The sequence below is a fragment of the Fulmarus glacialis genome, unplaced genomic scaffold (genome assembly GCF_000690835.1).
Source record: "Fulmarus glacialis isolate BGI_N327 unplaced genomic scaffold, ASM69083v1 scaffold3969, whole genome shotgun sequence".
In the NCBI taxonomy this organism is placed as follows: Eukaryota; Metazoa; Chordata; class Aves; order Procellariiformes; family Procellariidae; genus Fulmarus; species Fulmarus glacialis.
The window spans coordinates 1-23,622 of record NW_009233707.1 but is presented as its reverse complement, the minus strand read 5'-3'; the positions used below and the strand labels follow the sequence as shown (position 1 = coordinate 23,622).

General features: G+C 42.7%; 2 protein-coding genes across 2 annotated transcripts in view; one reads left to right on the top strand and one right to left on the bottom strand.

The window, feature by feature from the left end:
• The window catches only part of PLEKHG4 (pleckstrin homology domain containing, family G (with RhoGef domain) member 4), a gene marked incomplete at its 5' end in the record, with an annotated part of 63,170 nt that extends 61,737 nt beyond the window's left edge, over window positions 1-1,433 (top strand). Inside the window, 3 exon segments of the mRNA XM_009585391.1 lie at window positions 45-311; window positions 638-834; window positions 1,392-1,433. Coding sequence (XP_009583686.1) covers window positions 45-311; window positions 638-834; window positions 1,392-1,433 — 506 coding nt within the window.
• Window positions 1,434-2,206: 773 nt separating this feature from the next.
• Window positions 2,207-22,138, bottom strand: KCTD19 (potassium channel tetramerization domain containing 19; the record flags this gene model as incomplete). Its single annotated transcript, XM_009585390.1, has 15 exons — window positions 2,207-2,300; window positions 5,323-5,417; window positions 5,719-5,820; window positions 6,705-6,859; window positions 7,294-7,485; window positions 9,906-10,042; window positions 12,717-12,800; window positions 14,721-14,863; window positions 15,249-15,346; window positions 16,665-16,825; window positions 18,079-18,298; window positions 18,519-18,641; window positions 19,575-19,766; window positions 20,107-20,257; window positions 21,842-22,138. Coding segments are annotated over 15 exons (2,244 nt in total), but the record flags the coding sequence as incomplete, so codon positions are not given.
• Window positions 22,139-23,622: the final 1,484 nt, after the last annotated feature.

The following is a 23,622-nucleotide window of genomic DNA, read 5'->3' as shown; positions in this document are numbered from 1 at the left end:
GGCAGGACTGGTGCTCAGGGCTTTTTTGGTATGTTTTCTGGCAGGCGCCAGGACAAGAGCATCAATGGCTGTGTCTCTGTTTGACCATTCCAACCCGTACAAGAGGACACAGGCGCAGCTCTCCGCTGGCAGCACCCCTGCTGCATACAGCCCTTCCTCCTCCTCCTCCCTGCTGGGGCCCCTCAACCTCCACATGTACCTGGACCAGGCTCTGCTGCCAGGCGTCCTGGCCCCCAGCCGCCCCTTTGACATCGGCACCTGCATCGAGGAAGATGAGCTGGAGCACGAGACGAGCAGCCAGCCGTCACTGAGTACGTACGAGCCCGCTGCTCTGCAGCGCGCCCCGGGACGTGCGGGCTCGTCCCCACGCCTTGCTCTGCGCTGTGCGGTCAGACCAGGCTCACTGGGGTCATGGCAAGTCCCTGGCCGGTCTATACCAATCTCCAGCATCGTTTGCTCCACTTCCTTGGGTTATTTTGTTGCCTATGGCTTTAAAGAGGCCCAGACAGGAGCGTGGCTTATCTGTGGGCTTGTGTGGCCAGTGTCTCTGCAAACAGATAACTTACCTAGTGTACGTGGCACAGGTCATGTAGGCCAAAGTTGTGGTCATCAGAGTGACCTTCCTCTCTTTCCCCAGCAACAGAGAGCTCGGAGTCATCGCACTGCATGTCAGGCAGCGGTTCCAGCGGCTCCGACAGTGGCTGTGTCTCCAGCATCCCACAAGAAAGCTTCTGTGAAGACATGGGCTCACCCGCCTACATGCCCCTAGGCTCACAACACAGCTCTGCGATGGAGGAGAAACCCAGGTTCACAAACAGCCAGTACATTTCTGCAGTAAGTGCAAGCAACCAAAATACTCTCTTCACTTTGCCTGTTCCTGCAACTGCCTCCCCGGTTCAAGCCACTGCCTCTCCTGGGAGGGCTGAAGATGCTGCTTTTGGGGTAGGAGTCACTGTGGGGAAGTGACCTTTCCTCTTGCAGAGACTCGCCTCCTCTGGGGCAGGCGAAAGCCCCTCTATTGCGAGAGCCTCCCCTGTGGTGGCCAAGATCCCCGAGGAGATGCACTGGAAAGGACCTGCAGTGCTGGAGGCTGCACCAGGAGGGGATGCTGCGCACAGAGGAGCTTTGGTGCTCTCATGGGCTGGGGTACATACGTAACCTCCTGGGATGGAGGGAGCTCTGTGGCAGAGGCTGCTAAGCTCCTTTCCTGGGAGGTTTGGGCCTTTTTCGGGGAGCAATGAGATGGAGGAGCGGGAGCCTGTCGCTCTGAGATGTCAATGTGTCTCCTCTTATGTTCCTGAGAGTTCTCAGCTGCTTCCCTTCCCACTAGATCGTGTCCTGATGCTGTTGTCCTCTAACCCTGTACTAATGCTGGCTTCTCTCCTCTGCAGAAAGCAGGCCAGGTCACCATAAGTCCCTCGACAATAGTGTGAGCCCCTCTGCACACGTATACCGCCTAAGGAAGTGGAGTTGTTGTAAGTAGCCCCTGAAGGGGATTTTCCAGCAGCTCTGAGTGCTGGTCAGGTTTGTCAGTAGCTCTGAGTCAGGAGAACCTCCCCCTCCACTTCTCGATGAGAAGTTCTCCACACACATTCCTGATGGGTCTCTGAGGCTCTGATTCATCTGGTTAGAGAAGACTGGTCTGATGCCTCCTGGGTTTGAAGGAGCAGAAGCAAAACAAGCAAAATCACTTTCAGGCAGTAGAGGCTTGAGCACCACCTAGTCATCAGTGTTCAGATGAGCTCCTTTCCTCTGAATGCTGCCCAGCTGTCTAACCACTAATCTGTTTCTTGTGGCTGTTTGCTGAAATCCTGCTCTTCGTTAGTCCCTCTGAACTGCCTTGGGGAATCCACGGTATTCTCCCCAAGCTAGATTTATCCCACAGTTTCCTTTGAACCTCCAAAGGAAACTGCACATCACCAGGCAGAGGAACCTGCTAGGTTATGGTCAGGATGTCCTGAGGGAGCTGCCAGATGTTGCTCCTGTACTTACTGATTTCTGGAGGGTGCCTTGTCTGCGAGGAAGTCGCTGTTGATCTGAGGAGGGATGAGCCCTGGCAAGACACGCAGCCAAGCAGGGCTTCTACGTGTGGGTGACAGCCCTTGGAAAGTCATCTTCTGCCCCACTCAAACTAGCCTGCCTCTGGCTCAGCTTTTTCCTCCCTTTTCACAGGGAGCAGAGGGGTATGAACACGGGAGAGGCAGGATTAGGGCTTCAGTGGCCAAGGCACAGGGTGGTAGATGACTCGTAGGTTTGGCACCGTGGGGGTGTTACAAGCACACAGGCCCACGGCTTGTGATCTGCAGGTGTGGGAGTTCATAACCAGCTAAACAGAACCAGCCAAGGTTACAATTTAAGACCCAGAGCCCCTTCTGGGGGGGGTCACAGATGAGATCTTTGAAGTGGCCACAGAAGCAGCGGGATTTGCTGGCCCGCTGCTGCTGGGACAGCAACGTGTAACCTGTGGGTGAGTCCTGAGGTGCAGAGGCAGCCCTCCACGTGGGGGAAGAGCCGCGCTTCTGCAAGGCTCTTCCAGTAAAATGTTCTTTCCCCACCAAAACGCAGCTCTGACAAACAGTGGTTTTCGAGTGTTTTACAAAACCACTGCTGGCCGGGCAGAGGGACCTGTGGGATCCTGCCACGTCACAGGAGTGCAGCCGGTCTAACCCATTGCGCGGTGCTGTGTTCCAGGTTTGATTGCCATTTCAAACTCACTGAAGACCCCAGGCCTCTGACCAGCAGAAGGAGACAGTCTTCACCTATGAAGATTTTTTTTTATACATAATCAGGCTCTTTCAAACAGTCTAAAATCTGACCTCTGGCTGGGGGGAAGTCCCAAGAAGGTTTCTGTCAATTACACGCAATAGCTTTGGTGTTGGATTGGGACCTTGGGCATTCAAAACTTGTTAGCCCTATATTTATGAGTAATAAGTAAAATAGCAGTTTGGAAAAAAAAATATTGTATTATTTTTAAAGCTATGAGCTGTACAGATTTTTGTTACAAGTGACTCTGTTACTATTTGTTCTGTAAGCTGCACATTTTATAAAGTTTTTGGAAGGGCATGAAGAGAAACGGAGGTATTTAAGAAAAGTAGTGTAACTTTCTGTATCAGGGTTATATTGACCTGGAGCTCAAGATTTAACGTCCTTCCTTATGTTCTAAATATGTCTATCATAGCAATAATTTATTTTCTTGGCTTAACACTTCTGTTTTAATAAAAGCAATTTCATTGTTACAGTGAATTGTTTTTTTAGATGATTCTTCCAGTGCCTCAGTGCTGAGCTTCTCTCTGTCTTAACCATCTCCTCCCTGTGCAATTTCTGCACTAACCAACTGCCAGTGAACCCGAGCGTGTTCCCCAGGGGAGGGGGAAGATCCCAGGCACCAGCATGCGGAGACTTCCCGGGTGCCGGTGGGAAGGCCGAGGCAGAGCAGGGAGTTGAGAGCCGCCGGCAGGGACGTCACTAGGCGTGACGACGAGGCAGCTGTCTGGCGGAGGTTAGAAGGCACAAATTGCCAAATTTCCTGGCTCTAATTGAAGCCACTTACCTGTGTAGCTGCTGTCCCGGCGGCCAGCCTCTCTCTGTCTCTCCCTCCATTGGGGCAGGGTGCGAGTGGCAAAGTTCAAACTCCAGCGTGCCTTGTCCTGGCAGCCAGGCCGTGCCCCGGGTTTTGGGGTGACAGGGACTGGCTGCTTGCTTTGCCTCTGACTCGGCCCCTCTCCAGGTACTTCAGTCCCACCATTGGGACTTGTTTGAGGAGCTGTGGATAGTGGTGGCATCTGAGACCAACAGGTTTTGAGTATAATGGGTTGATTATAATGCTGAACCTTGAAGGCATATTGTCTGAAGTAGCGCAGAATAACCGGAGGACAAACGTGCCCTGTGTTCCAAGGTTGCCTGTTCATGAGTAACATCAAAGCTCACACCGTGGCTGTGACATGCTCTCTGTGTTCTTGAGGAAATGAAAATTAGCATTTTTGGAAACTGTAGTTACTTGCTGCCAAGCTCCTGTTTACTCCTGGTTCATGAAGTGCTGTAAATCAGGCTCCCCCAGATGGGGAGCGGTGGTGTCACATTTAGCCTGAGGAAGATGATGGAGCAGTGATTTACTGAACCGCAGTTTTCTCCCCATAGCTGCTGGGGGGAGCTGCCTGGCCCTCGGCAGTGCGGTGCTGTAGTCCGGGATGTTCAGCCTCAGAGTTCCCCTCTGCATACAGACCGTGCTCCTGCAAGTTTGGAAATTCCTGTACTGTACATAAAACACTTGTTTATTTTTAATAAGCTGGATGTTTTTTAAACCCTGTTCTTTTTTTTAGACAGCAAAGAGAACACAGTTTGACACCTTTGTACAAAATTGTGTGGGAAACTGTTGCACAGGGAAGATTTTAAAGTTAGTATTTTAAAACAATTGCTAAGTTAATGCAAGATTTTGGGGCTGTCAAGACAGCAATAGCACATGTCACAAGAGGGAGAGAATTTACTAATGCAACAAGAGGAACATGAAACTTCCTGAATTTCTCAGTTTCAAAGGTTTCTGCATTGCTGGAAAAACCTTTAGTAATGTTTACCTGACACTATTTTTTCAGGGTTTAATTGATTTGTCTAATAAAGGTTATTTTCTTTATATGAATCATGTTTGCATTGTGTCTTGATTTCAGCATGGGAACCTGGGCTGCAGAAGAAGCAGCAGGTGTGCATTGAGAAGAGTTTTTCCCTGGGGCATCTAAATACTCTCAAAAACTGGTGGGAGATCGACATGTTTTTTAGGATGAAAGTGAGGGTGACTCGCTTGAGTTCATGTGATGAGGAGTATCAACTCTCCTCCCGGAGCTGCAGAGGTTTTAAAAGGGGAAGAGCAAAGCGCCACATCTGCACAACATGCTTAAAATAAAACATGAAGTAACTGCTCTAGACCTCTGATTATTATTCTAATTTTATTGGGCAAATAATATTAACAAATATGTTAGCAAGAAGAGGGGATTCTTTTGTTCATTTGGATAAATAAGGCCTGGGGGAGGTGAAAAGCTTTTGCCCAACTGCTGGCCCCCCCTCTTGTGAAAGCATTGTCTTCTGTTAAATAAACCCCACATGTCACTAATAAAGACGCAAGACATCTCCTCCTTCATGACCTAAAGCAAAAGGCTGCTACAAAGATTCCTGACTGAACAAAGTCACTGTTCAAAGTTAAAAGGCAGCTGAGCAAAAAGGCTTTTTCTTAATCAGCAGATGAGGTGTGTACCCTCCTCACCTGCCACAAGAAAATAAAAACATTTCAAAAAGCAGCTGGGTCAAATTTTTATTAACCTTCGGTGAACTTACATTGCCAAGGCAAAGTATGAGACCGATCTAGCAAACCCTCTCCGGATCAGTAAGTCGAGGCAGCGGCTGTACTTCCATGCAAATGGCAGGGTAAACTGAAAAAGCACAAAACCGAGGCCACCGTTAAATCATGGCACAACAGCATCACTGGCTCTTTCCAGTTCTTAACAGACCTAGAATTCCTTTGCCCGCTTTTTGTGGGCAATCTAAATTAGCAGCACAATTTATTAAGACTATACATGACATCAGTCAACTTGTGCTGTAAAATGTCCCCCCTTCCCCGTAACTCAGTGCAAACAACTGGGAACGGTGAACCAGTTTAAAGAGAAAGCCAACAGCGTTTGGAAGAAAAAATGCTCAGCCGTACAGCATCACCTGGTGGCAAATGCTACTTACTTCCACCCACTGAAGTAGCTCTTCGTGAACATTTCTGTCCCCTTTAAAATACTCTGTGTTCAGTAAATCAGCAACAAACTCCCTGGGTGTGATCTGCTGAGTCTAAAACACAGAACACGACACGGTCAGATCAACAGGCGGGAGCGCTGACGAGTGCCCAGCTTCTGCCAGTGAGCAGCACTCCTCGTGTTAGTGAAATTACCCCTCGGAGGGAGAAGTTCCCAGTCCAGCCTTGGCCAGGGTTTATTATTAGTAAGATTAAAAAGGTCTGGTGTGAGGTAGCAGGGCTGGAATCAGTTGCAGACACACATGCACACGAGCAGAGGGCACGCTCTCCCAAGTCCCTCTCCTTGCACCTTCCCCCCTCTCCCAGGGGAGAAGAAAAGTGCTTCTGGTGGGTGCTCTTAAAGCAGGACTGCTGGGGAGGGGGTGTGGGGTGCAGATGAGACCTGCTACTTCCAATGCAAATTCAAAAAAACCCCAGAAATTCCTGGTCCCTTGAGGGCGGGCCTTTATTTCTGCCACAACCCCACAGCAAAGCACACCAGAGTGCACAGACAGCGGGAGGCTGCCATGGCGCTGGGGGCAGGACACACTGCTGTTTATTTTTCAATCCCTGCAGGAGCGACTGAACCTCTTCACAGCTCCAAGGGTGCCTTAGCCGCTAGCCTGCCCGAGGCTGGCTCTCCAGCCCTCTGCTTCGGGGAGGGGGGTTACCCTTGGTTTTAAAAAAGGGACCTGGAAAGACTCCGGCACCCTGCTACTGCCTTGCGCCCAGCACCTTGTGCTGAGTAGCCTCGCGCTCCCCTTCTGGCCTTCGTGATTCTGCCTGAATCCATCCCCCCGCTCAGCGCCGTGGCTGCCGCAGCAGCCAGGCAGCTGGTCCGAACGTGAAGAGCCAAGTTTTTAACTCCTGCCAGCCCACCGAGGGCCTGGGGAAGCTGAGCAAGCACGGCTCAACCGGGCTGTCAGGGACTTGTACCCACCCAAAGCCTGTTCACAAGGGTCCCGACTTTGGCTGTGATTTCTTTGGGATCCTTCTGCCTTATGGAGTCCAGGATGACATCGGTCAGGAAAAAGTGACACTTCCTGGCGTAAAATATCTCCTCATGTGAGAGAGCAAAGCTAACAAAAACTATATCTACAAGGAACAGTTGAAAGAACACAAATGCATTAGGGAAAAAAAAGGCTGTGGTTTCAGCAGTCACCACGTCAGTTATCCAGCTTTTGGCTTCTTTAGCGCCTTTCCTGTCGAAGGTTTTACTGCAACTGAGTCCTAGCAGCCAGTGTTCAAACCTGAGCTCAATGTGAGAGTTTGCCTGAATAAAAACAGTACAGATTTCAGACCATTGCATCTTTCCTGACGCATTAAAGAGCTTCACCGGTGAATATGCAAGGCACCTGCTAGGTTAGGCAGCTGCTGCCCAGCTGTTTTGAAGAATTAAATGTAAGCAGCTGTTCGGCTGCGATAACCTTAGCTACTCAGCTAGTCAGAACTGACACAAACCATGACAGAGAGAATGGTTTTCATACTAAAAGCTGCAGCAAGATCCTAGAGCTGTCTACAGTTCTTACCTTTGGACAGTGCCCGAGTGTTTGGAGTGTGCAGCTGGCTGCCATCCAGCAGAGCACCATAAACAACACTCTCTTCATCGCTTGTACAAAAGCCATCACTGCCTAAAACCGGAGGGTGTTCAACTTTAAGAATCAATCCTACATTTCTGTCGTCTGCCAGAACAACGTCGGTTTGTTTGCTGTCCCTTGTTTCTGTGGATGAATACAGGTTGAGTTTTACGGCAAAGCCTGGATCGGTAGTAACGGGATAAAGACATTTGTAAGTATGACCACAATATTGTCATCTTCTCTTTAAAGTTATGCCTTGTTCTGTCTTTATGCTGTCGTGATGTTTTGCCAGGTAAGGCGATACATCACTAGACAGTAAATGACAACCTTTACACCAAATAATTTGCAATCTTAGGTATAACATTACAGGTCTTCTCCACTTCCCTCTTTCGCTCGGAAAATTCAGGCAGAGTAACCATTACGTACAGCTTAACGGAACTCAAGCATGATTCAGTCTGGGATGCTTTCACGGGGTATGAAAGAGGGTTTTTTCTATGAAAATAATAATCTGGCTTGCACTGCTATAGTAACAAAAACATCCACAATCATTATTAATACATTTTGCTTTGCCAACAGTTCTGTGAAAGCCTGCCGTGTTACCCACGGTGGAAGCGTTACAGGGTAAATCACATCCTTCTCAGGGTGTCAGAACTGAGACTTTCCACTGAGGTTTCTTGAGTTTGCGTTTAGTGTCTTGGCTAATCATGTAAATCTTTTTAACTCTTACACCTTTCTGTGGAAACTTCTGAGTTCAGCATAAAAATCTTTCAGTCTTTATGCTAAATTACAGATTTCTGTAACTGCCTGGATAACTTAAGCACATCAAACCAGCTTCACTGTTCCTTGCACAGCTCTAAAGGCAGAGGAACAAGGAGCCAATTAAAGAACAACTCATTAATGCCCGTGAATCTAAAAGCAGCTCCACCTTTCTGGCAAACACACTTTTAATATTAAACTCTGCATAAATAAGCAGTAAAATCCAGCCCTTGCTTAGCAGCTGGCGATCAACTCACTGTCTTTTATAGGGATGAGTTTCATTTGCAAGGTCTTGCCTCTTCCTTCGCTGGAAACACTTTCTACGAGCAGGAGAACAAGAAAAAGTTGAGACTGTCACTCCGAAATTCATCAGCATGATGATGTATCTTATTTATACAAGTCATTCAGTTAATTACTCCCATCATTTTTGAAAACAACAATCACAAACCAGTCATTTACCTTCTGGTTGCTCCCTGTTTATATCCTCTGCATCGTTTCCTACTGCGGGAGCAGTTTTTATGGTGCTGAATCGGTACGTTCCAGCACTCGGAGCAACTGGCAAACTCTGTGTGAACACATATTGCTCCGGCTGCTTTCCTTCAGCCCCGACTTCGTTTTGGGTAGAGCGATTGTTTCCTTGAACTGTAAAGCCTATTTTCCCAGGAGAAGAGGCAATAGGAGCTTTGACACCCCTCTCCTTTTCAGGAGTGTTGCACCGAGATACATTCGCTGTGATACAACCGTCAGACGTTCTCACGTGCTGAAAATCACACCTCTGGGAGCTCACCGCGTCCCATTCCTTTACCAGGGAAATTAATTTCTGGATGTGACTTGCTGAGTCTTTACTTTCTACTTTCTTTGTTAAACTGCTTCTCATTCCTCTCTTCCTTGGAGGGCTTAACAAATGTTTGTAATAGCTGGAGGTTACCAGGCTGTCTGAGGATGCATCGTATCCTCCAAGTGTATTCCTCCGCTTTGTCCCTCTCACCTGTGAAATCACGCTGGAATACTTTGTCTTATCCCCACTGATATCTTGCTTTCCCTTCAGATCTTTTATATTACTCCATGTATTAATATGGCATTTACTGGAATCCACAGCTGCACATGAATACACCTAAAAATACAATGAAATGTTGTTATTTCTAATTGATATGGAACGAAGTGTAAGTTTTGCCTTTCCTAATAACTGATGTATTTTACTCATTATAAGACAAGCATTTAAGGATTGAGTTCTTAATCCTGGAGAATGCATTCTCACTTCTGGGGGGGATACAGTGCCTTAAGGCTCTCCAAACCCTGCCCTGATAACTCAGCACTGATGTTACGCTGTCCTGAATCACCTCAGTTCCTATCACTGAACTTTGCTAAACCTGAAGATAGACACTGGAGTGGCCAAGGCACACAAGCAGCACCTCAATACCCCTGCTACCGCTACAACTAAGATAATTTTGATTATCTGAATTGACAGCAGCACATTCTGTACAAGAAAGATCGTTTGGCAAGTTAAAGCAAGCTGTGCAACCACTCTAGCATGTTAACACCAGTGTTAAGCTACAGGGTGGAGCAGTTTGACATCAGGAGGTAAATGCTACAGAGGCAGCACCTGCATTTTGCCTTTCTATAGTAGGCTGAAGGCAACTTTCAGCTGCTGGTGTCCATCCAACTAAGGACTAAAAGTATTCAAAGACTTGAGCAGAAGGTCCTTTCCCCCTTCCACTGACTTCGAAGACTACAAAGTTTCTGTAGGACGCTATCTTGCCTGAGTGCGCTGCTTAAGCTTGCTGTTCCTGTCTTTACTACCAAGGAACCAGGAGATTCGGCTTCTAGGTGCTCCTTGCCCAGAGGGGTCAGGACCCGTACCTCCTGTGACCCAGCGAAGTGCCCCAGTTTCCAAGCCACACTGAAGTCTGCATGAAAACACTTCCCACTTGGGGACAGGAGCTCCCTAAGTAACCAGGAATGCGAATCACAGGACCAAAAGCAGAATCTGAAAGAGTTTGGGCTTGTGGGGTTTAGACCAAGATAACACAGACCAGAGGATCTTGACCTTATGCTTTGGACTGTATGACTTTACAGCATACGGCCATTGGATAAAAACAGAAATAAAAGCCCAGCATTCAGGCAGTGCTAAAGCACCCTGCCTTGAAATCTACTGGGGAATTAAGTGTGGATCTCCACCTAAATTATCTCTTTATAGAAGGAGCTCTCTCATGTTTTTGTGGTATGCAAACAGAATGTCTATTGCTGATGTCTTCATGCTCAAAGCCTGGCTTTTTAAAATGAAGATGTTCTTTTTTTATAGAGAGAGATTTCCAAGACTCATTTTGTAGCTGATTTCGGAGAGGAAAAAAAAGCAAAATGGTACCAGGGAATTTAAATTTGGCACTTTTCTAATTCAAATTGCTTTTAGAAGTGCTTTATGGCAACATATTCTGAAAATCAAATCTTACTTCTTTTGGGTCTTGGCTGAACTCATGTTCTTCCTTCCAAGATACAATACTTAATCTTCTGCATGGAAAATAAATTTCATTGTGCAATTCATTTTTTTGGATCCATAATCTAGAAAATGAATATTTACAGTTATTACAGAACTTTGTCCAGGGGCAACAACCAGTCAATCTGTAAAAAGAACTGCCAGGACTTCCAGTCACCAGTGGATCTGTGTATATCACATTCATTGTTATGAGTTACTTCTAAACTACTGGGGAATGGAAGGAGCTCGCACTTGTCACTAGTACACAATACAGGGGTAGGAAAGGGCCAGGAGTTTTCATCGTCCACCTGTGATGAGAATTTCTGAAATGTGATGCTGCAGATACACAGGAGACAAAAATGATTTCTCGTCTCTCTTCCAGCATCCACAAAACCTTGACCAATGGGTTTATGTAAGCCATGTCTACCTGACGTCAGATTTGGAGTTTTTCCTCTCTTTTTTTGTGAAGAGGTTCTAGGCACTTTGGAGAGCAAGCTATTCAGATTCAGGTCAACCATCTACATTCATGATTTCAAAATTGAATTTTGAGTCCACTTAAGAAACTCAGCTCCTGACAGTGACTGCCCGAGCTGCACAGCAGTTTCTGAAAAGGTGAAACAACTCTGGAAGCACAGGGTAGCTGCTGCCCTCTGTCTCCTATAGGCAGAGATTTGGTAAGATTGCCTATGGAGCTGACTGATGAGCTAGCAAAGAACTCTAGGGACCAATCCCCAGTTCTTTTACTTTGTTAGAGGCCTTTGGTATATGCGATAGAGATGCTGACACGATCCCTGATGGGAAAGCACCAAAGAGCAGTGGAAGAGTCTATGTTAGAGTGGCACTAGCCCTTAGCTAAAACCTCCCAGGGAATGTAAAATTTTGTCGTTCACATGTAGAGTGCTTCAGAGTTCCTCTGACATCCTCCTCTTGCTCTACGGGTATAGGAACGTGAGGTTAGGCTCCTGCACTGGGATGGGGAAGTGGGGGAACGACATTTAGGATTTCTGCTTTGTAGAGATCTATGATAAAATCCAGGAATTGCTGTCACCACTGGTGGGATACTGGTAGCTACCACTAGTGTGTCCTACTGCCGCTTGTGGCAGTAAAATGAGATTGGAAATCCTGATGCAAACAGCCCATAGCATTGGTATTTCAGAACCTGCAATAGTGACTCATGATCTCCTGGGAAGATTTTAATGGATACATTTTGATTTTAAAATGCCTAAATGTGAGCAGCCTAAGTAAGAATCCACTAACTTCTAGAGCTCTCTTAGAAAAATACTGAAGAGAAGGGCCATGCTAGGTCATCTTCTAAAGTACTCTGCATTCAGGAGTTGAAACGTCTCAGTTCTGTGGACTTTCCAAAAGGCCTATTTTTTAACATTTTGTCCGTCCCTCTAATGAGCACAGTAGAGGAGAAAACACTAGTGTTTGCAGATTCACAGATTTTATAACGCCAGAGAAGACCCCTGCGATTATGAGGCCTGGTCTCCCGTAACAGCAAATGCTAATTCCTGTTTTAATAGCAAAATATCTTTCAGAAAAAATCCAATCTTATTTTTAAAGTTGTCAGCAATGGAGAAATAAGTCTCTGAGAAAATGTTCGATGATGAATTAATATACAAAAAGTTATGGCTTATTTTCAACATTAATTTGTCTAGCTTTAAATTCCAGCTGGTCTCAATCCTTTTCTGTGATGCTGCACCAAAGATATGCCATTCTACACTCTGCAGTGCTGGCAAATCCTCCAGTGGGTCTGCAGAAACCAGCTGGGGCTTGGCAAAGCCAGGGCTGAGCCAAAGCTAATAAATCACACGGTCTCTGCTCAGTCTGGTGTCTCCGTACAATGGTTTTCAGCGTGCACTGCAATATTCTCAATATCTGGACTTAGGGAGGTATCTCAGTTGCCTGACTGAGGACTATTCTGTCACTGTTCCAGTACCCAACTAACTGATGGGGAAAAAATGTAGCCCAGAAGATAGTGGAATTGCTCATCCTCCAGTGGCTGTGTTTCAGAAGGAAAGAAGAAAATTGTGCTGCTTTCAAAGGACAAAATTATGCTCCTTTCAAAGGACAAACACTGCTGATCAGATGAAAGGACATTATACGACAGAATAGAAAAAGAAAGAAGAGAATTTTTATCTACCTGTATGCATCAGAGTGATAAAGTGCCTCTAAAAGAGAAGGGATCTGGTACTCCTCTGCTTCTTGACAAAATAGAGGCCATTCTCTGTAAGTTGTAAATAAACTGAACTGTAAAATTGCTAAAAACCAATCTTACCAGATTAACCTTTCCAAATATATATTAATTTTGGAAGCTTAGGCAGTCACTACACAAAATGAAAGATGCATTCACACAAGTGATTTTTCTTTTAGCAGATGGACAAATAGCCTATCATTTTAAATACTGAAAAGTACCCAAACCAATTTTTTTTTTTTCTGTTTCACATCTGGCATCCAAACAATGAGAAAAAGAAAATCTGGTTTTATTGAAATCAATAGAAATCTTTTCATTGACTTCCATGGAGTCTTAATTTTATATCAGGAACCCCAAAATAGATGGCACACTTTTGAAAAGGTGCAACCAAAATAAATGAGCTCCTATACCAGAGGTGTTCAGCAGCACCCCTCTGAATCTTTGTGGAACTTGCTATTTTCAATACTTTTTCCATCTATTGCCCTTCTACTAGGTTAAGTGAAAACCTGTGTCCCCTCTTTTTTTTTTTCTTTTTTTTTTCTTTAATTAACCATGGGTATTGATGATAAAACCTTATTCTGAGAAGCGGGAATCCTACTCTGCTCTGTGCCACGACGCTTTTCTCTTGTGGAAAATTCACCATGGCATTTTCCATAGGGAATCCCATAAAGAGGGTTCATGGGTTTGATGAGCTACTAGGAAATCCACCATTCCCAGGAATACTCTTAGCCCTAGAACATGATCATCTCTGCTAGGAAGCTATTAGCATTGCGCTTGGTCCTACCCAATTTACACCCTCTCCAGCAATTCCTGGGCATGGTTTGGCCATTCGGATGATGTTTGCGGTGGACAGGAGGAGGGAAGCCACCATCTCCAGGAGGTTAAAGCAGATCACTGGCAGAAAGGCAGCTGGCCTCAGTGACCAGAAACCTCCCAGACATACTTAGTTTACTTGTATAGATATAACTGTAGGGTCTGACATCTGGCTGCCTATGCCTTTGGTGACAGACATGAAAGCAACTAGTGGTTATTATATCAAAGAAGCCACTGTCCTGCTGACTTTGGGGAAAAGAATGAAAATACGTACTCCTTGTGGAAACAACTAAACGTGCTAAAAATGACCACATCAGCTGGTGATCTGTAGTGAAGATATTCTGCCTACTAGAAACGATCCAACAAACAAGGGCTTCGAGAACTGAAGAGACCAAAAGGTCTTCTGATGCCAGGCAGACCTTCATTGCTGAATGCAAAAAATTGTAACATGTGGTGGTGGCAGAAGCAGGGAAACTGCTACAAGAAGCCATAGCACCAAAGGGTCAGTTCTGAGGAGTCTCAGGGGCAAGTGAAACACGTTGAAGGAATATCCTTAGGCGACTGGTGTTTTAAGCCATCTCAATTTCTGATGATTGATAAGATTTAGAGACCTAATAGATTGACATGTGTATGGAGGGAGAGTGCCCTCTCCTCTTCAGGCACCCCGTGTTCCTCCATTCCTGTACCACTGCAGTTTTGGAAGATACATTTTTCAGCATTAGAACAGAGATACCAGCAGAGGGAGCAGGTGGAGTATTTTTCAGCTGGACTAGCCAGACTTTGCTGTCCCTGCCATATAAAAAGACAAAAATCTGAAGAGGGATGCGATGATCTCATCAACAAAAACATTTTCCTTTTTGCTAAAGGTGTGCACATAATGCACCGATTTGTAATATACCCGGCAGTACAAGTGTCTGGCATATTGATCATTAAAATAAAGGCATACACACTGAAACAAAAACATATCTCACAATCTCTAAATCCCAATAATTTACGTTTAGATAGAATAGTTTACTTCAGGACTAAAAAGAAAAGTTTTAATTCTTTTGGATAATATTTCTACAAAAATCAGAAGACAAATCCCCATGCTTGCTTCTCCTACAGCCATCTAAAAGAAGCACATGAATTCACTCCACTTACTTAAATTCAGCTGGCAAAAACAATTTCCCAAGTCTTAGAAAGTTGAGAATGTGCCGAAACATTTGCCCATCTCCATGGATTAGAAGACTTTGACCATATGTGATCCAACAGACTTTCTTGTCATTTGACAGCAGCTCTGGGTACTACAGAAATAAAAATACATTAAGACCAGATTTCTGGTGTTAGTTATAGAGAGAAAGAAATCCAAACAGGATTTTTCCTTTCTCAGTAAAAGAATTAAACCAGTTCCACCAAGCCTACTTATATTATTAGTCAAAATACTTGTATTATTAGCCCAGAAAGTACTTTCTTGGGAAGTCCAAGATTTATTTCCCTCAGGTACTTGAACATACTTCCCTCAGTATAAAATGCGCAGTCTACATGTGAAGCTCTGATAATGCCAAGTTTTCAAGTCAAAACCATTCTAATAATTCTTATGACTAGAAATATAGATTCTAATCTGTAGAATTATAAATTCTCTCTAGGAAGGTTCATGTGAAGGCAATGCAAAGAATTAATTATCCATACCTTCAATAAAGTCTGTAAGTAAGTTTCATACCAGTTACTTCCTACATAAACTTTCACAATCTGATGGAGTGAGCATACGGATACTTCTGCTGCCCAGTCTGTGTCTAGAGATGGAGTAACAGATGGAAAGGTGACAACTAAAATAATGACAAGTAGTAATTATTTTGTTATAGATACCAAGTTAATATGATATAAGATTTTACATCAAAATATTGCAAATAATAATTCTTTGAAATAGTGAAGTAATAGAGCATACCCTATGCACACAGAGCTAAAACTCTCATGTTTTGTTTAGGGGTCATACGCAACTGCAAGCAAAAGGCAAGTCAGGATGTAATGTCCCAATAACAGGCAACTTGGTCCATCCACGCTGCAGCCAACCCGCCTCTCCTCAACAGGTTAAAAAATAATAATAGCAAGGAGGCTATACGCATTAGCATAGTGATGCTTGCTCTACTGAGAAGGCACATTTATGTCACCTAAGGTAGGTGAATCTAAGTATACTGTTACGTTGCCACAGAAAGAAATAATTTACTTGTAAAGTATTGGAAATTGGGGGGAAATCTGAAAGGTCTTTGAAAACAAAGGCTTAGCTTGTCAGGAAACCTAAAGCTAGTGGAAGTCCAGGGCAACCTGTAACAGAGCTACTGCACCATTTTCCATCCTTGCAAGGAGCCCCACTTCGTTATTTCCTTTGAAGATGACAGTACCAGGGCGGGTACAAGCCTCAAAGAGCAATTATGCACAGAGAGCAGAAATAATGTAACGGCTTTGGATAGATTTCAGTCTGGGTTCAGCCCACATCTTACCTTAGTGTGGCAACAAAAATCTGGGAAAGTTTCTGTTGAAATAATTAACAATATAGTTCACATTACTATTGATAGTAAGTCAGTCCTGGGACACTGCTTTAGGAAAATCAAAATACATTTGCATTCAAAAGAAATTGTTAAAAAAAAACCCTAACTTTGAAGAGGGCTCCAACATGAAGAATTTTGTTTCTTACAATAGCCCAGGCCTTTACAGAAGATACAGGCAAGTCATGCTTTTAAAGAAATTATTTATAGGGCTATGAATAATTATAAAAATAGATTCTACTATCTCTAAACAATGAGCAAACTAGCATATGCTTGTCTGATGTAGCTACTATAATGGGACTATCCATCTTCCATAGCATCTGTACAACTGAACCATCATTTACTGCTAAGACATTTGTGTCACAGAGTTATTTTTTTCTAGCAGGTGTTACCCAACAGGCTACACAATAACAACATTGTCAGTCAGTGAGACCTTCAGGTTATTTTTGTACTCTAACAGTCCCTCAAAAGTAGATGTAAATCATTAACTGATTAATCGTATTCAGGCCACACTGCTCATTCTACTTTAAAATGAAAGAGTTCTTGAGAAATCTTGACTTACTATAATCTCTGCTCTCTGCTGGCATCTGTTGTTTCAGATAGCGCTTTAAAGCATCTTTCATTGGCTCGTATGTGGTGTCTCTTTTATCCAGATAAATACAGAGCTCTTGGATTTCAGAAATATTTTCAGTGAGAGGAAGTTGGCAAGTTCCCAGCCAATTCCTATCCAAAAGAAGAGGAAATCATTAAACTTTTTATCCTTGCTTTATATTTTCACTCCTTATTTTTAATGAGTACAAGTCAGGAAATATGAATTCTCCTAAAAATGTTTTTTGCACCTACTGAGCTTTACTCATAACTTTCCACATCATTTTTATATTGAGAGCGATCCAACATCAACAAATAAAGCTATCACAACGGAGCCATCAAATAATGATCTGTAATAGTTTTGAATAAAGCTTTTAATATGGTATTTCTCCTACACTGGGTCATTCACTAGCGCCAACAGCAAGTGCAGACAAGATGCGAGGGGCAGAGATGAGCTGACCATATGTTTGACCTTTCTGTGTCTTTCTGCCACCCTTTACAGGCTGGGTATTATCTGTTTGTGTTACATTTAAAGATGGTTAAAAGGTGCAGGAAGTTTTTCAACCTATAGTTGATGGAAATACGTGTGGCTGAGCATCTAATTGCGTGGCAGGCTTGAATCACAACCAACTGGATTCACTGTGATTTCTTTTGGTTTTCTTTTCTTAATTCAAATCACAACAAGCAGGTGAAAGAAAATGGTACCCGCTTTTTAATAGAGAGTATTAAAAAATGTATTTTAATGGCTAGCTTTATGACTCACCTAGTGAGTGTCTGCATTTAAAAAAAAAATCCCTCTGTCACAGCAAAGATGTCTGATCTCTACATTTACATTTTCACCGATTTCAGGAAAGAGGTGCTAATGATTCACTAAGGAGCCATTTTCCTATACAATAGGGATTTTATTAAACCGGTATACTGGTATGGTAAGTCTGAGCAATAATGCTAACAATATGGAGAAGTATTCTCAAAGGATCAAGTTAAACCACAGCATTCAGAAGTTTACTTCCTTTGTTGGACTAGACATAGCAGTATGAGTTTTTCTGTGGCTTCAGAAAAGCCTGTACCCATAGGCATTCAGATGCTTTCGAAAATCCCATACAAAGTTTTCTGAATGAATAGTAAATCTTACATTTTAAGAACATGGGATCACTAAAGAATTTACATACACTACTTTGGAATTTTAGGTTTACCAGCCTAAAATAGAACAGAAGAATGCCAACTCGCATAATTATAGTCACCTGCAAGTTTAACTAAAAATGAATACAAATTCTAAAAGACAAGCTGCTGAGAACAGGACTCCTTTTCAATTACAAAACCCGTTAGACAGCCTTTTGAAAGAACCTTAAGTTATGTTGATATTGCCTGTATGAAGGCAGGGTGGGTACCTGGCGTGCTGGAAGAGGACGCCGTCGCCGGAGAGGTGCAGGCGGCTCCTGCCCAGGTTGCTGCCCACGCGGAGCTGTCCCAGAGACGAATCGGGGTAGTTGGCCAGCAGCCCCAGCGCCATGGCGTAAAGCGGGGACCGCAGCGGGGACCCCTCTGCCGCAGCCGCCCCCCGCCGCTCCCTGGCCCCTGCCGTGATGGGGGACACCACGGAGCAGCTGCCTGCAAGGAAAGGAGGTCAAGACTGCACCGCAGAAGGTCAGCGATTAATAACCACCACCATATTTTCCACTGCTTTCAACATTTTATGGAAATGAGTTGCTAACTCACCTCAGTGTTGATCATCTTAATATAATTTTCATTTCAAACACCCATTTCACAAGATAACATTAAAACCAATGCATATAAGGAAGAAAATACATAGCTATGTGTATTATATTACCTCTGTAGATCTTCACAGCATCTATAAGCTCAGGAATTCCCAGAATTAAAACTTCTTCCTCCAGGGCATCTATGTTGGAGAAGTCATCAGGCAACAACATCTTCTCTGAGCGAAGAAAATTAACTTGAAAATAAAAATAAATCATAGAAAGTTGTGTGTTGACGTCTTCTGTCCACTGCTCAGATCTAGCAAAAATATGTTCTTATCATTTCCTTCAGTATTATTGTTCACGTACGCACATTTACACAGCAGGTAAATGGACAGCAGGGAACATTTTGTCTTTGAAAATGCAATCCTAAAACCAAGGTTTATAGCAGAGGAGACCAGACACAATATAAACGACAGGGGAAGCACAGAATTTCATTAGTTTTGTTTATCGCAGCAGCCTGAGAGATTCATGTAAGAGGTTTCCTGTTTGTTTGGCTGCTTTTTCTCCCCTAGGCACAGACCCATCCCACTGTGCATTTAATCATGTGTTTTCCTCTATGCTAACATCAGAGGACTGGCAGAGCAAAACTGCAGCAATTTCTTATCTATCTCATCTTAACTGAGTTCACAGAGGATGAAATACTATGTTGATGGAGGAGGTATGTGATTCTGCCATACTTTTGAGAAGTACTTGTCTTTTTTTGAAGCTGGAAGATTATTTAATGAATGAAACATGATTTTTTACTAGTGAAACACTACAAGATCAAGCAGGGATTTAGAGTCACCACTAAGTTTTGTCTACCTTAATTACCAAGTGTTAACAGCAGTTCTGGTACCTGATGCTATTAATGCATTTTAGGTCAGAAAACAGCTGGATTAATAAAACCCAAATAAGTAGAGCCATAAGTGGGTAAATTTAGGTACATGAACTCTGAAAGGCATCTGGTAGAGGCTTTGGTTATTGATTGATAAACAGGGCAGTATAACTGGCAGACAGCAAAACCAAACCAAAACTGAAAAATTACAAGACACTGATATCTAAAGAAGTATTGTTGAAAATAGGCAGAAACAGTTTAATATAAAAAATTATTTAAACATGTCAGAATAATAATAAGAAAGAACAGTTACCTATGAAGCGGAACTCACTGGACTCGCACTCAATCAGGGCTGCATTCTCAAGCAGCCACAGCAAATTGTCGTCCTTAACTAGTACAGGATATTTTGCCACCAAATCTAGTGGCAAAAAACAGTAGTTCACTTCATCTTCCGTATCTAGTAAAGGTGTATCCACTAGCCCTAGGGGAGCTCTTTCATGTAACCCTAGGCAAAGAAAATCAATGAAAAATCAAGACATAAGTAAAGAAAAATGGAACTCGGATATACACTTTGGAGATCTGACAGGTATAGCAAAGCCAATGAAAGTGCATTAATCTTCTGCAACATTTAATGTTCAAAGAATGAAGACTTACAGCCCAGCACAAATAAATAAACATTTGCATGGGGTTTCCTTTTTTTAAATGAAGGTGACTAATCAGAAAAAAAAAATCACAAAAAATAAAAACTTTGCAAGACTCTCAAACATTCCTGGCTTACAACAACTGACAACATTCTATAGGCATTCCTAAGGATGCAAAAGAATTTGTCAGTTTGGGACACTTACCTGTGAATGCTGGACTGTTAGGAGGAATCTCCGATGGCTTGCTGGTACATTTTCGTGTTCTGCAGTAATTCAGAGATGTTCTTTCAGCTACTGGTGTATCTGCAGGCTCGACATGTAAATTATATTTCTCCTCCTTCAAATTATCTAAAATCTGTCAAGATACATAAAGTTTTTCTATTTACTACTTCAATTCAAATAATTAATACAAAAGTCAAAAGCGGCCAAGGGAAAGAGTCTAATGCATGCCATGCTGTACTTCACACCTTCTAAAATATGCCATGGAATATTGTATACAGACAAGAACAAATACATTCCTAAGTTTTAGGTACCTAAAGGTAAATGGAATGAACTTGTAGAGAACATTTATTAGAACTTGTAACATAATTAGTCCCATTCATGTATTCCAAAAAAGCCAACTATTTTTCAACATTTGAGTTTTAATGGCACTTCCTTGTATTCTAGCTCTGGAATTCAAGACAGCATACTGGCATGCGTAAAAGTATACAACAATAGAAATAGCCAAAAACGTGACCCAAAGCCTGAAAGACCTTTTGAGCTCTTCTTAGTAACATCTTTATGATAAGCTGTAGGAATTAAATGATTAGAAAGGGAAATCAATGTTTGGCTCAGTGATAAGAATGTTTAACAGTCTGTATTTCCTAATCTTTTACTGAATGATAAAGAAATTATTTTAAACTTGGAACAAATGGTTACATACTGTTGTAGGATATTAAGTATAAAGTAACTTTAGAGCCACAATTATGACTTCTAAAGCACACGCGTAAAATACCTTCATGAATTAGTAAGGTTAGACTGACAAGCACTTAAAAGCCAGAAAATACAAGAATTCTGGTTCCGTGGAATGTGTTCCTGCCCATACCACAACAGATCCATGTTAAATGTGATCATATACGGTTGTTAATACAACAGACTACTGAGGTTTGGTGGCCTTCCTCTCCCAACCTATTTGGAGATGTTACATCTTTAAACACAATCCCAAAAGAAAATCCAAAAGTGTTCACGTTAAACCCAAAATATTAATATTTTGGGCTAAAAATATCAAGCATAATAGCATCTTTGAGACGATTCCACAAAAAGTATTAGAAACCAAAAAAATGCAGAGTTTAGACTAAACTTTGGGGAAATGCAAATATTAACGTACGAAAATGCACATTTCATCCAACCAGGAAGTATGGACTCAGCCTTCACTGGCACAATGCAAAACTACACTGCAATTACCTTAAAAAATACTTGTAGCTAAATAGTAAATTAAATCCATTAACATTTCTATTTATGCAGCTACAGAATAGGAGGAGAGGAAGAATCATCATTTCCCCATTTGACAGGGTAGTGAATTCAGTGGTGTCCCACTGGGATGAATTTGGTTTTGGGCAGACTCATCTTCTTCACATTAATATTCAGCAAGATCAATCAGTATAATTGTCATAAAGCACAACAGTTGGCAGATAAAAGTCTCTGCTTGCTTTAAATTTAGTTAAAAAAGCAAGTAATGACTGTTGAATGAGCTCTTACAGAAAGGTCAAGCATCAAATTTCTAATGTTTTCTGTACTCACCAGCTGAGGCAGATTTGTTGAATGTGGCAATTATTTGTTTGGATACCTATCGCAAGCATTGATAAAGTGATATATGCAAACTCCTTGACATCCTTCTATGGACAATATTATCTAAGAATGAAAAGATTGTAGAAAAGCCACATAGAATATCCCACTTTACCTGTAATAAAGGTGTCAGCTGCAAAATTAATGCTTGCTCATACAATAAGTTCAATTCAGCACAGCTGAAAAAAGATAATTTTGAAGTCTGCATATAATAATGAAGGTGCCTAAATATAAAACCGTCTTGGTCAATAAATAATCTTAGATTTTCAGACTGATCTTGTAGGGAAGCTTCTTTCCACAACAGAGATTCAGGAAACTGAGCAACTTTACTTTTGGGAATTGAGAAATACCAGCCACCGACATTAAAATGAATTAACTGTTCTTCTGCAGATTCCATGATGCTCTCAGGTTCCTTCAAACAGAAGAGGAAAACACATCAAGAGTCAAGAATGAACCTGTAAACTCTGAAACAGTGTGACGTTTTATTTTAAACCTCATTGGGCTTTGCATTTTATTTTCCATTCCATGCTAGCTTGACAAAAAATAAAGCATGGGGCAAATGGCCTATAGCATTATGTTCCCATTCACTTGTGCATGCACATTCCTTACTTAATAGATGTTTATGGTCATGGGTTATGACAAGTCAGCAAATTGCAAGGTTTTACATAACTTAATACTTACGGTTAAACCTTGGAACAACCTGGTCTACATGTACACTGAGTTTGTTACACAGAACAGCAAATGAAATATGACGAATGTCTTCCTTAAATATTCAGATAAAAATAATAAAATACAAATAAATGTCGTATACCTTTCCACACAACCTGTGTGCCTATGGACACACCATTCTATACAGTTAGTTACTATTTTAAGATGCAGATATTTATTACTATGTAGGTCACAATCCTCTTGACAAGACAGGAGAGAAAATAATTGTCCATGGTGAAAGGATGCTTGGTAAGCACATAGGTGGCTGTCAGCTAAGCAGAGAAAATTCACCTCAAGTGGGACAAGAACACGCAGTTAAGGCCTGTAGCCAATTTTTTCATGTTATTGTATCACACTGAGATGTGCATTAGTCTGTGGCCTACTAAAACGGACGGAAAAGTCAATTCAAGGCTGAAAAAAAAAAAAAGCCTGCCTGCCTTTGCCACAGCAGCTAGCCTCCAAAGCCAAAGAGGCAGAGTTTGTACTGACCGTGGAGAACACCATTCTTGCAGCAGGAAAAAACATGGTAGAAAACGATACCTGATGTGTGGAATGTTTTTAGGCTATTTCTCATACCCATGGCTACAGAAAAGGGAGTCAAAAGGAAATCTGGAAAAGGATGGGGAAAAAAACACCACTCTTAATGAATGCAAGAATTGGACTTTGTAGCTTCTAGAGAGAGCTCATAATCATGATGAAGGTGCTGCTGGTCACTCTTGACAGTGATGGAGAACCACAATTACCTTGCCCTCAAAGTATGCTTAGCAGAGACTTTTTCACAGATATTCTCATCATCAACTTCTTAACATTGATACTACCCAGCAATTTCAAAACAAATTAAATATTTGAATACAACACATTAAAAAAAAAAACAACCAAACTGTTCAAGCAAGAAAGAAGAAAATTTTTAAGAGAAAAACAACAAGATACTAAAATTTTGACATTTCTAAGGCTCCTTTCCAATGTTGAGAGCCAGCACCACCAAAACCCACTCATCGGCACCATTGCTCCAAGAAAACTACTTCCAGACACGTCTAAGGCAATTCACTTGTCTCAGGCTGCCATTTTATGGGCATCAGCGCCAAACTAGCAGCCCACCGCTATGCAAAAGGGGTCTTACCCCCTTCTCCCATCCCCTGCTCCCAGCCACGTCTCGTGCCTCTCCATCACATCAGGCCTTGTGCTGGT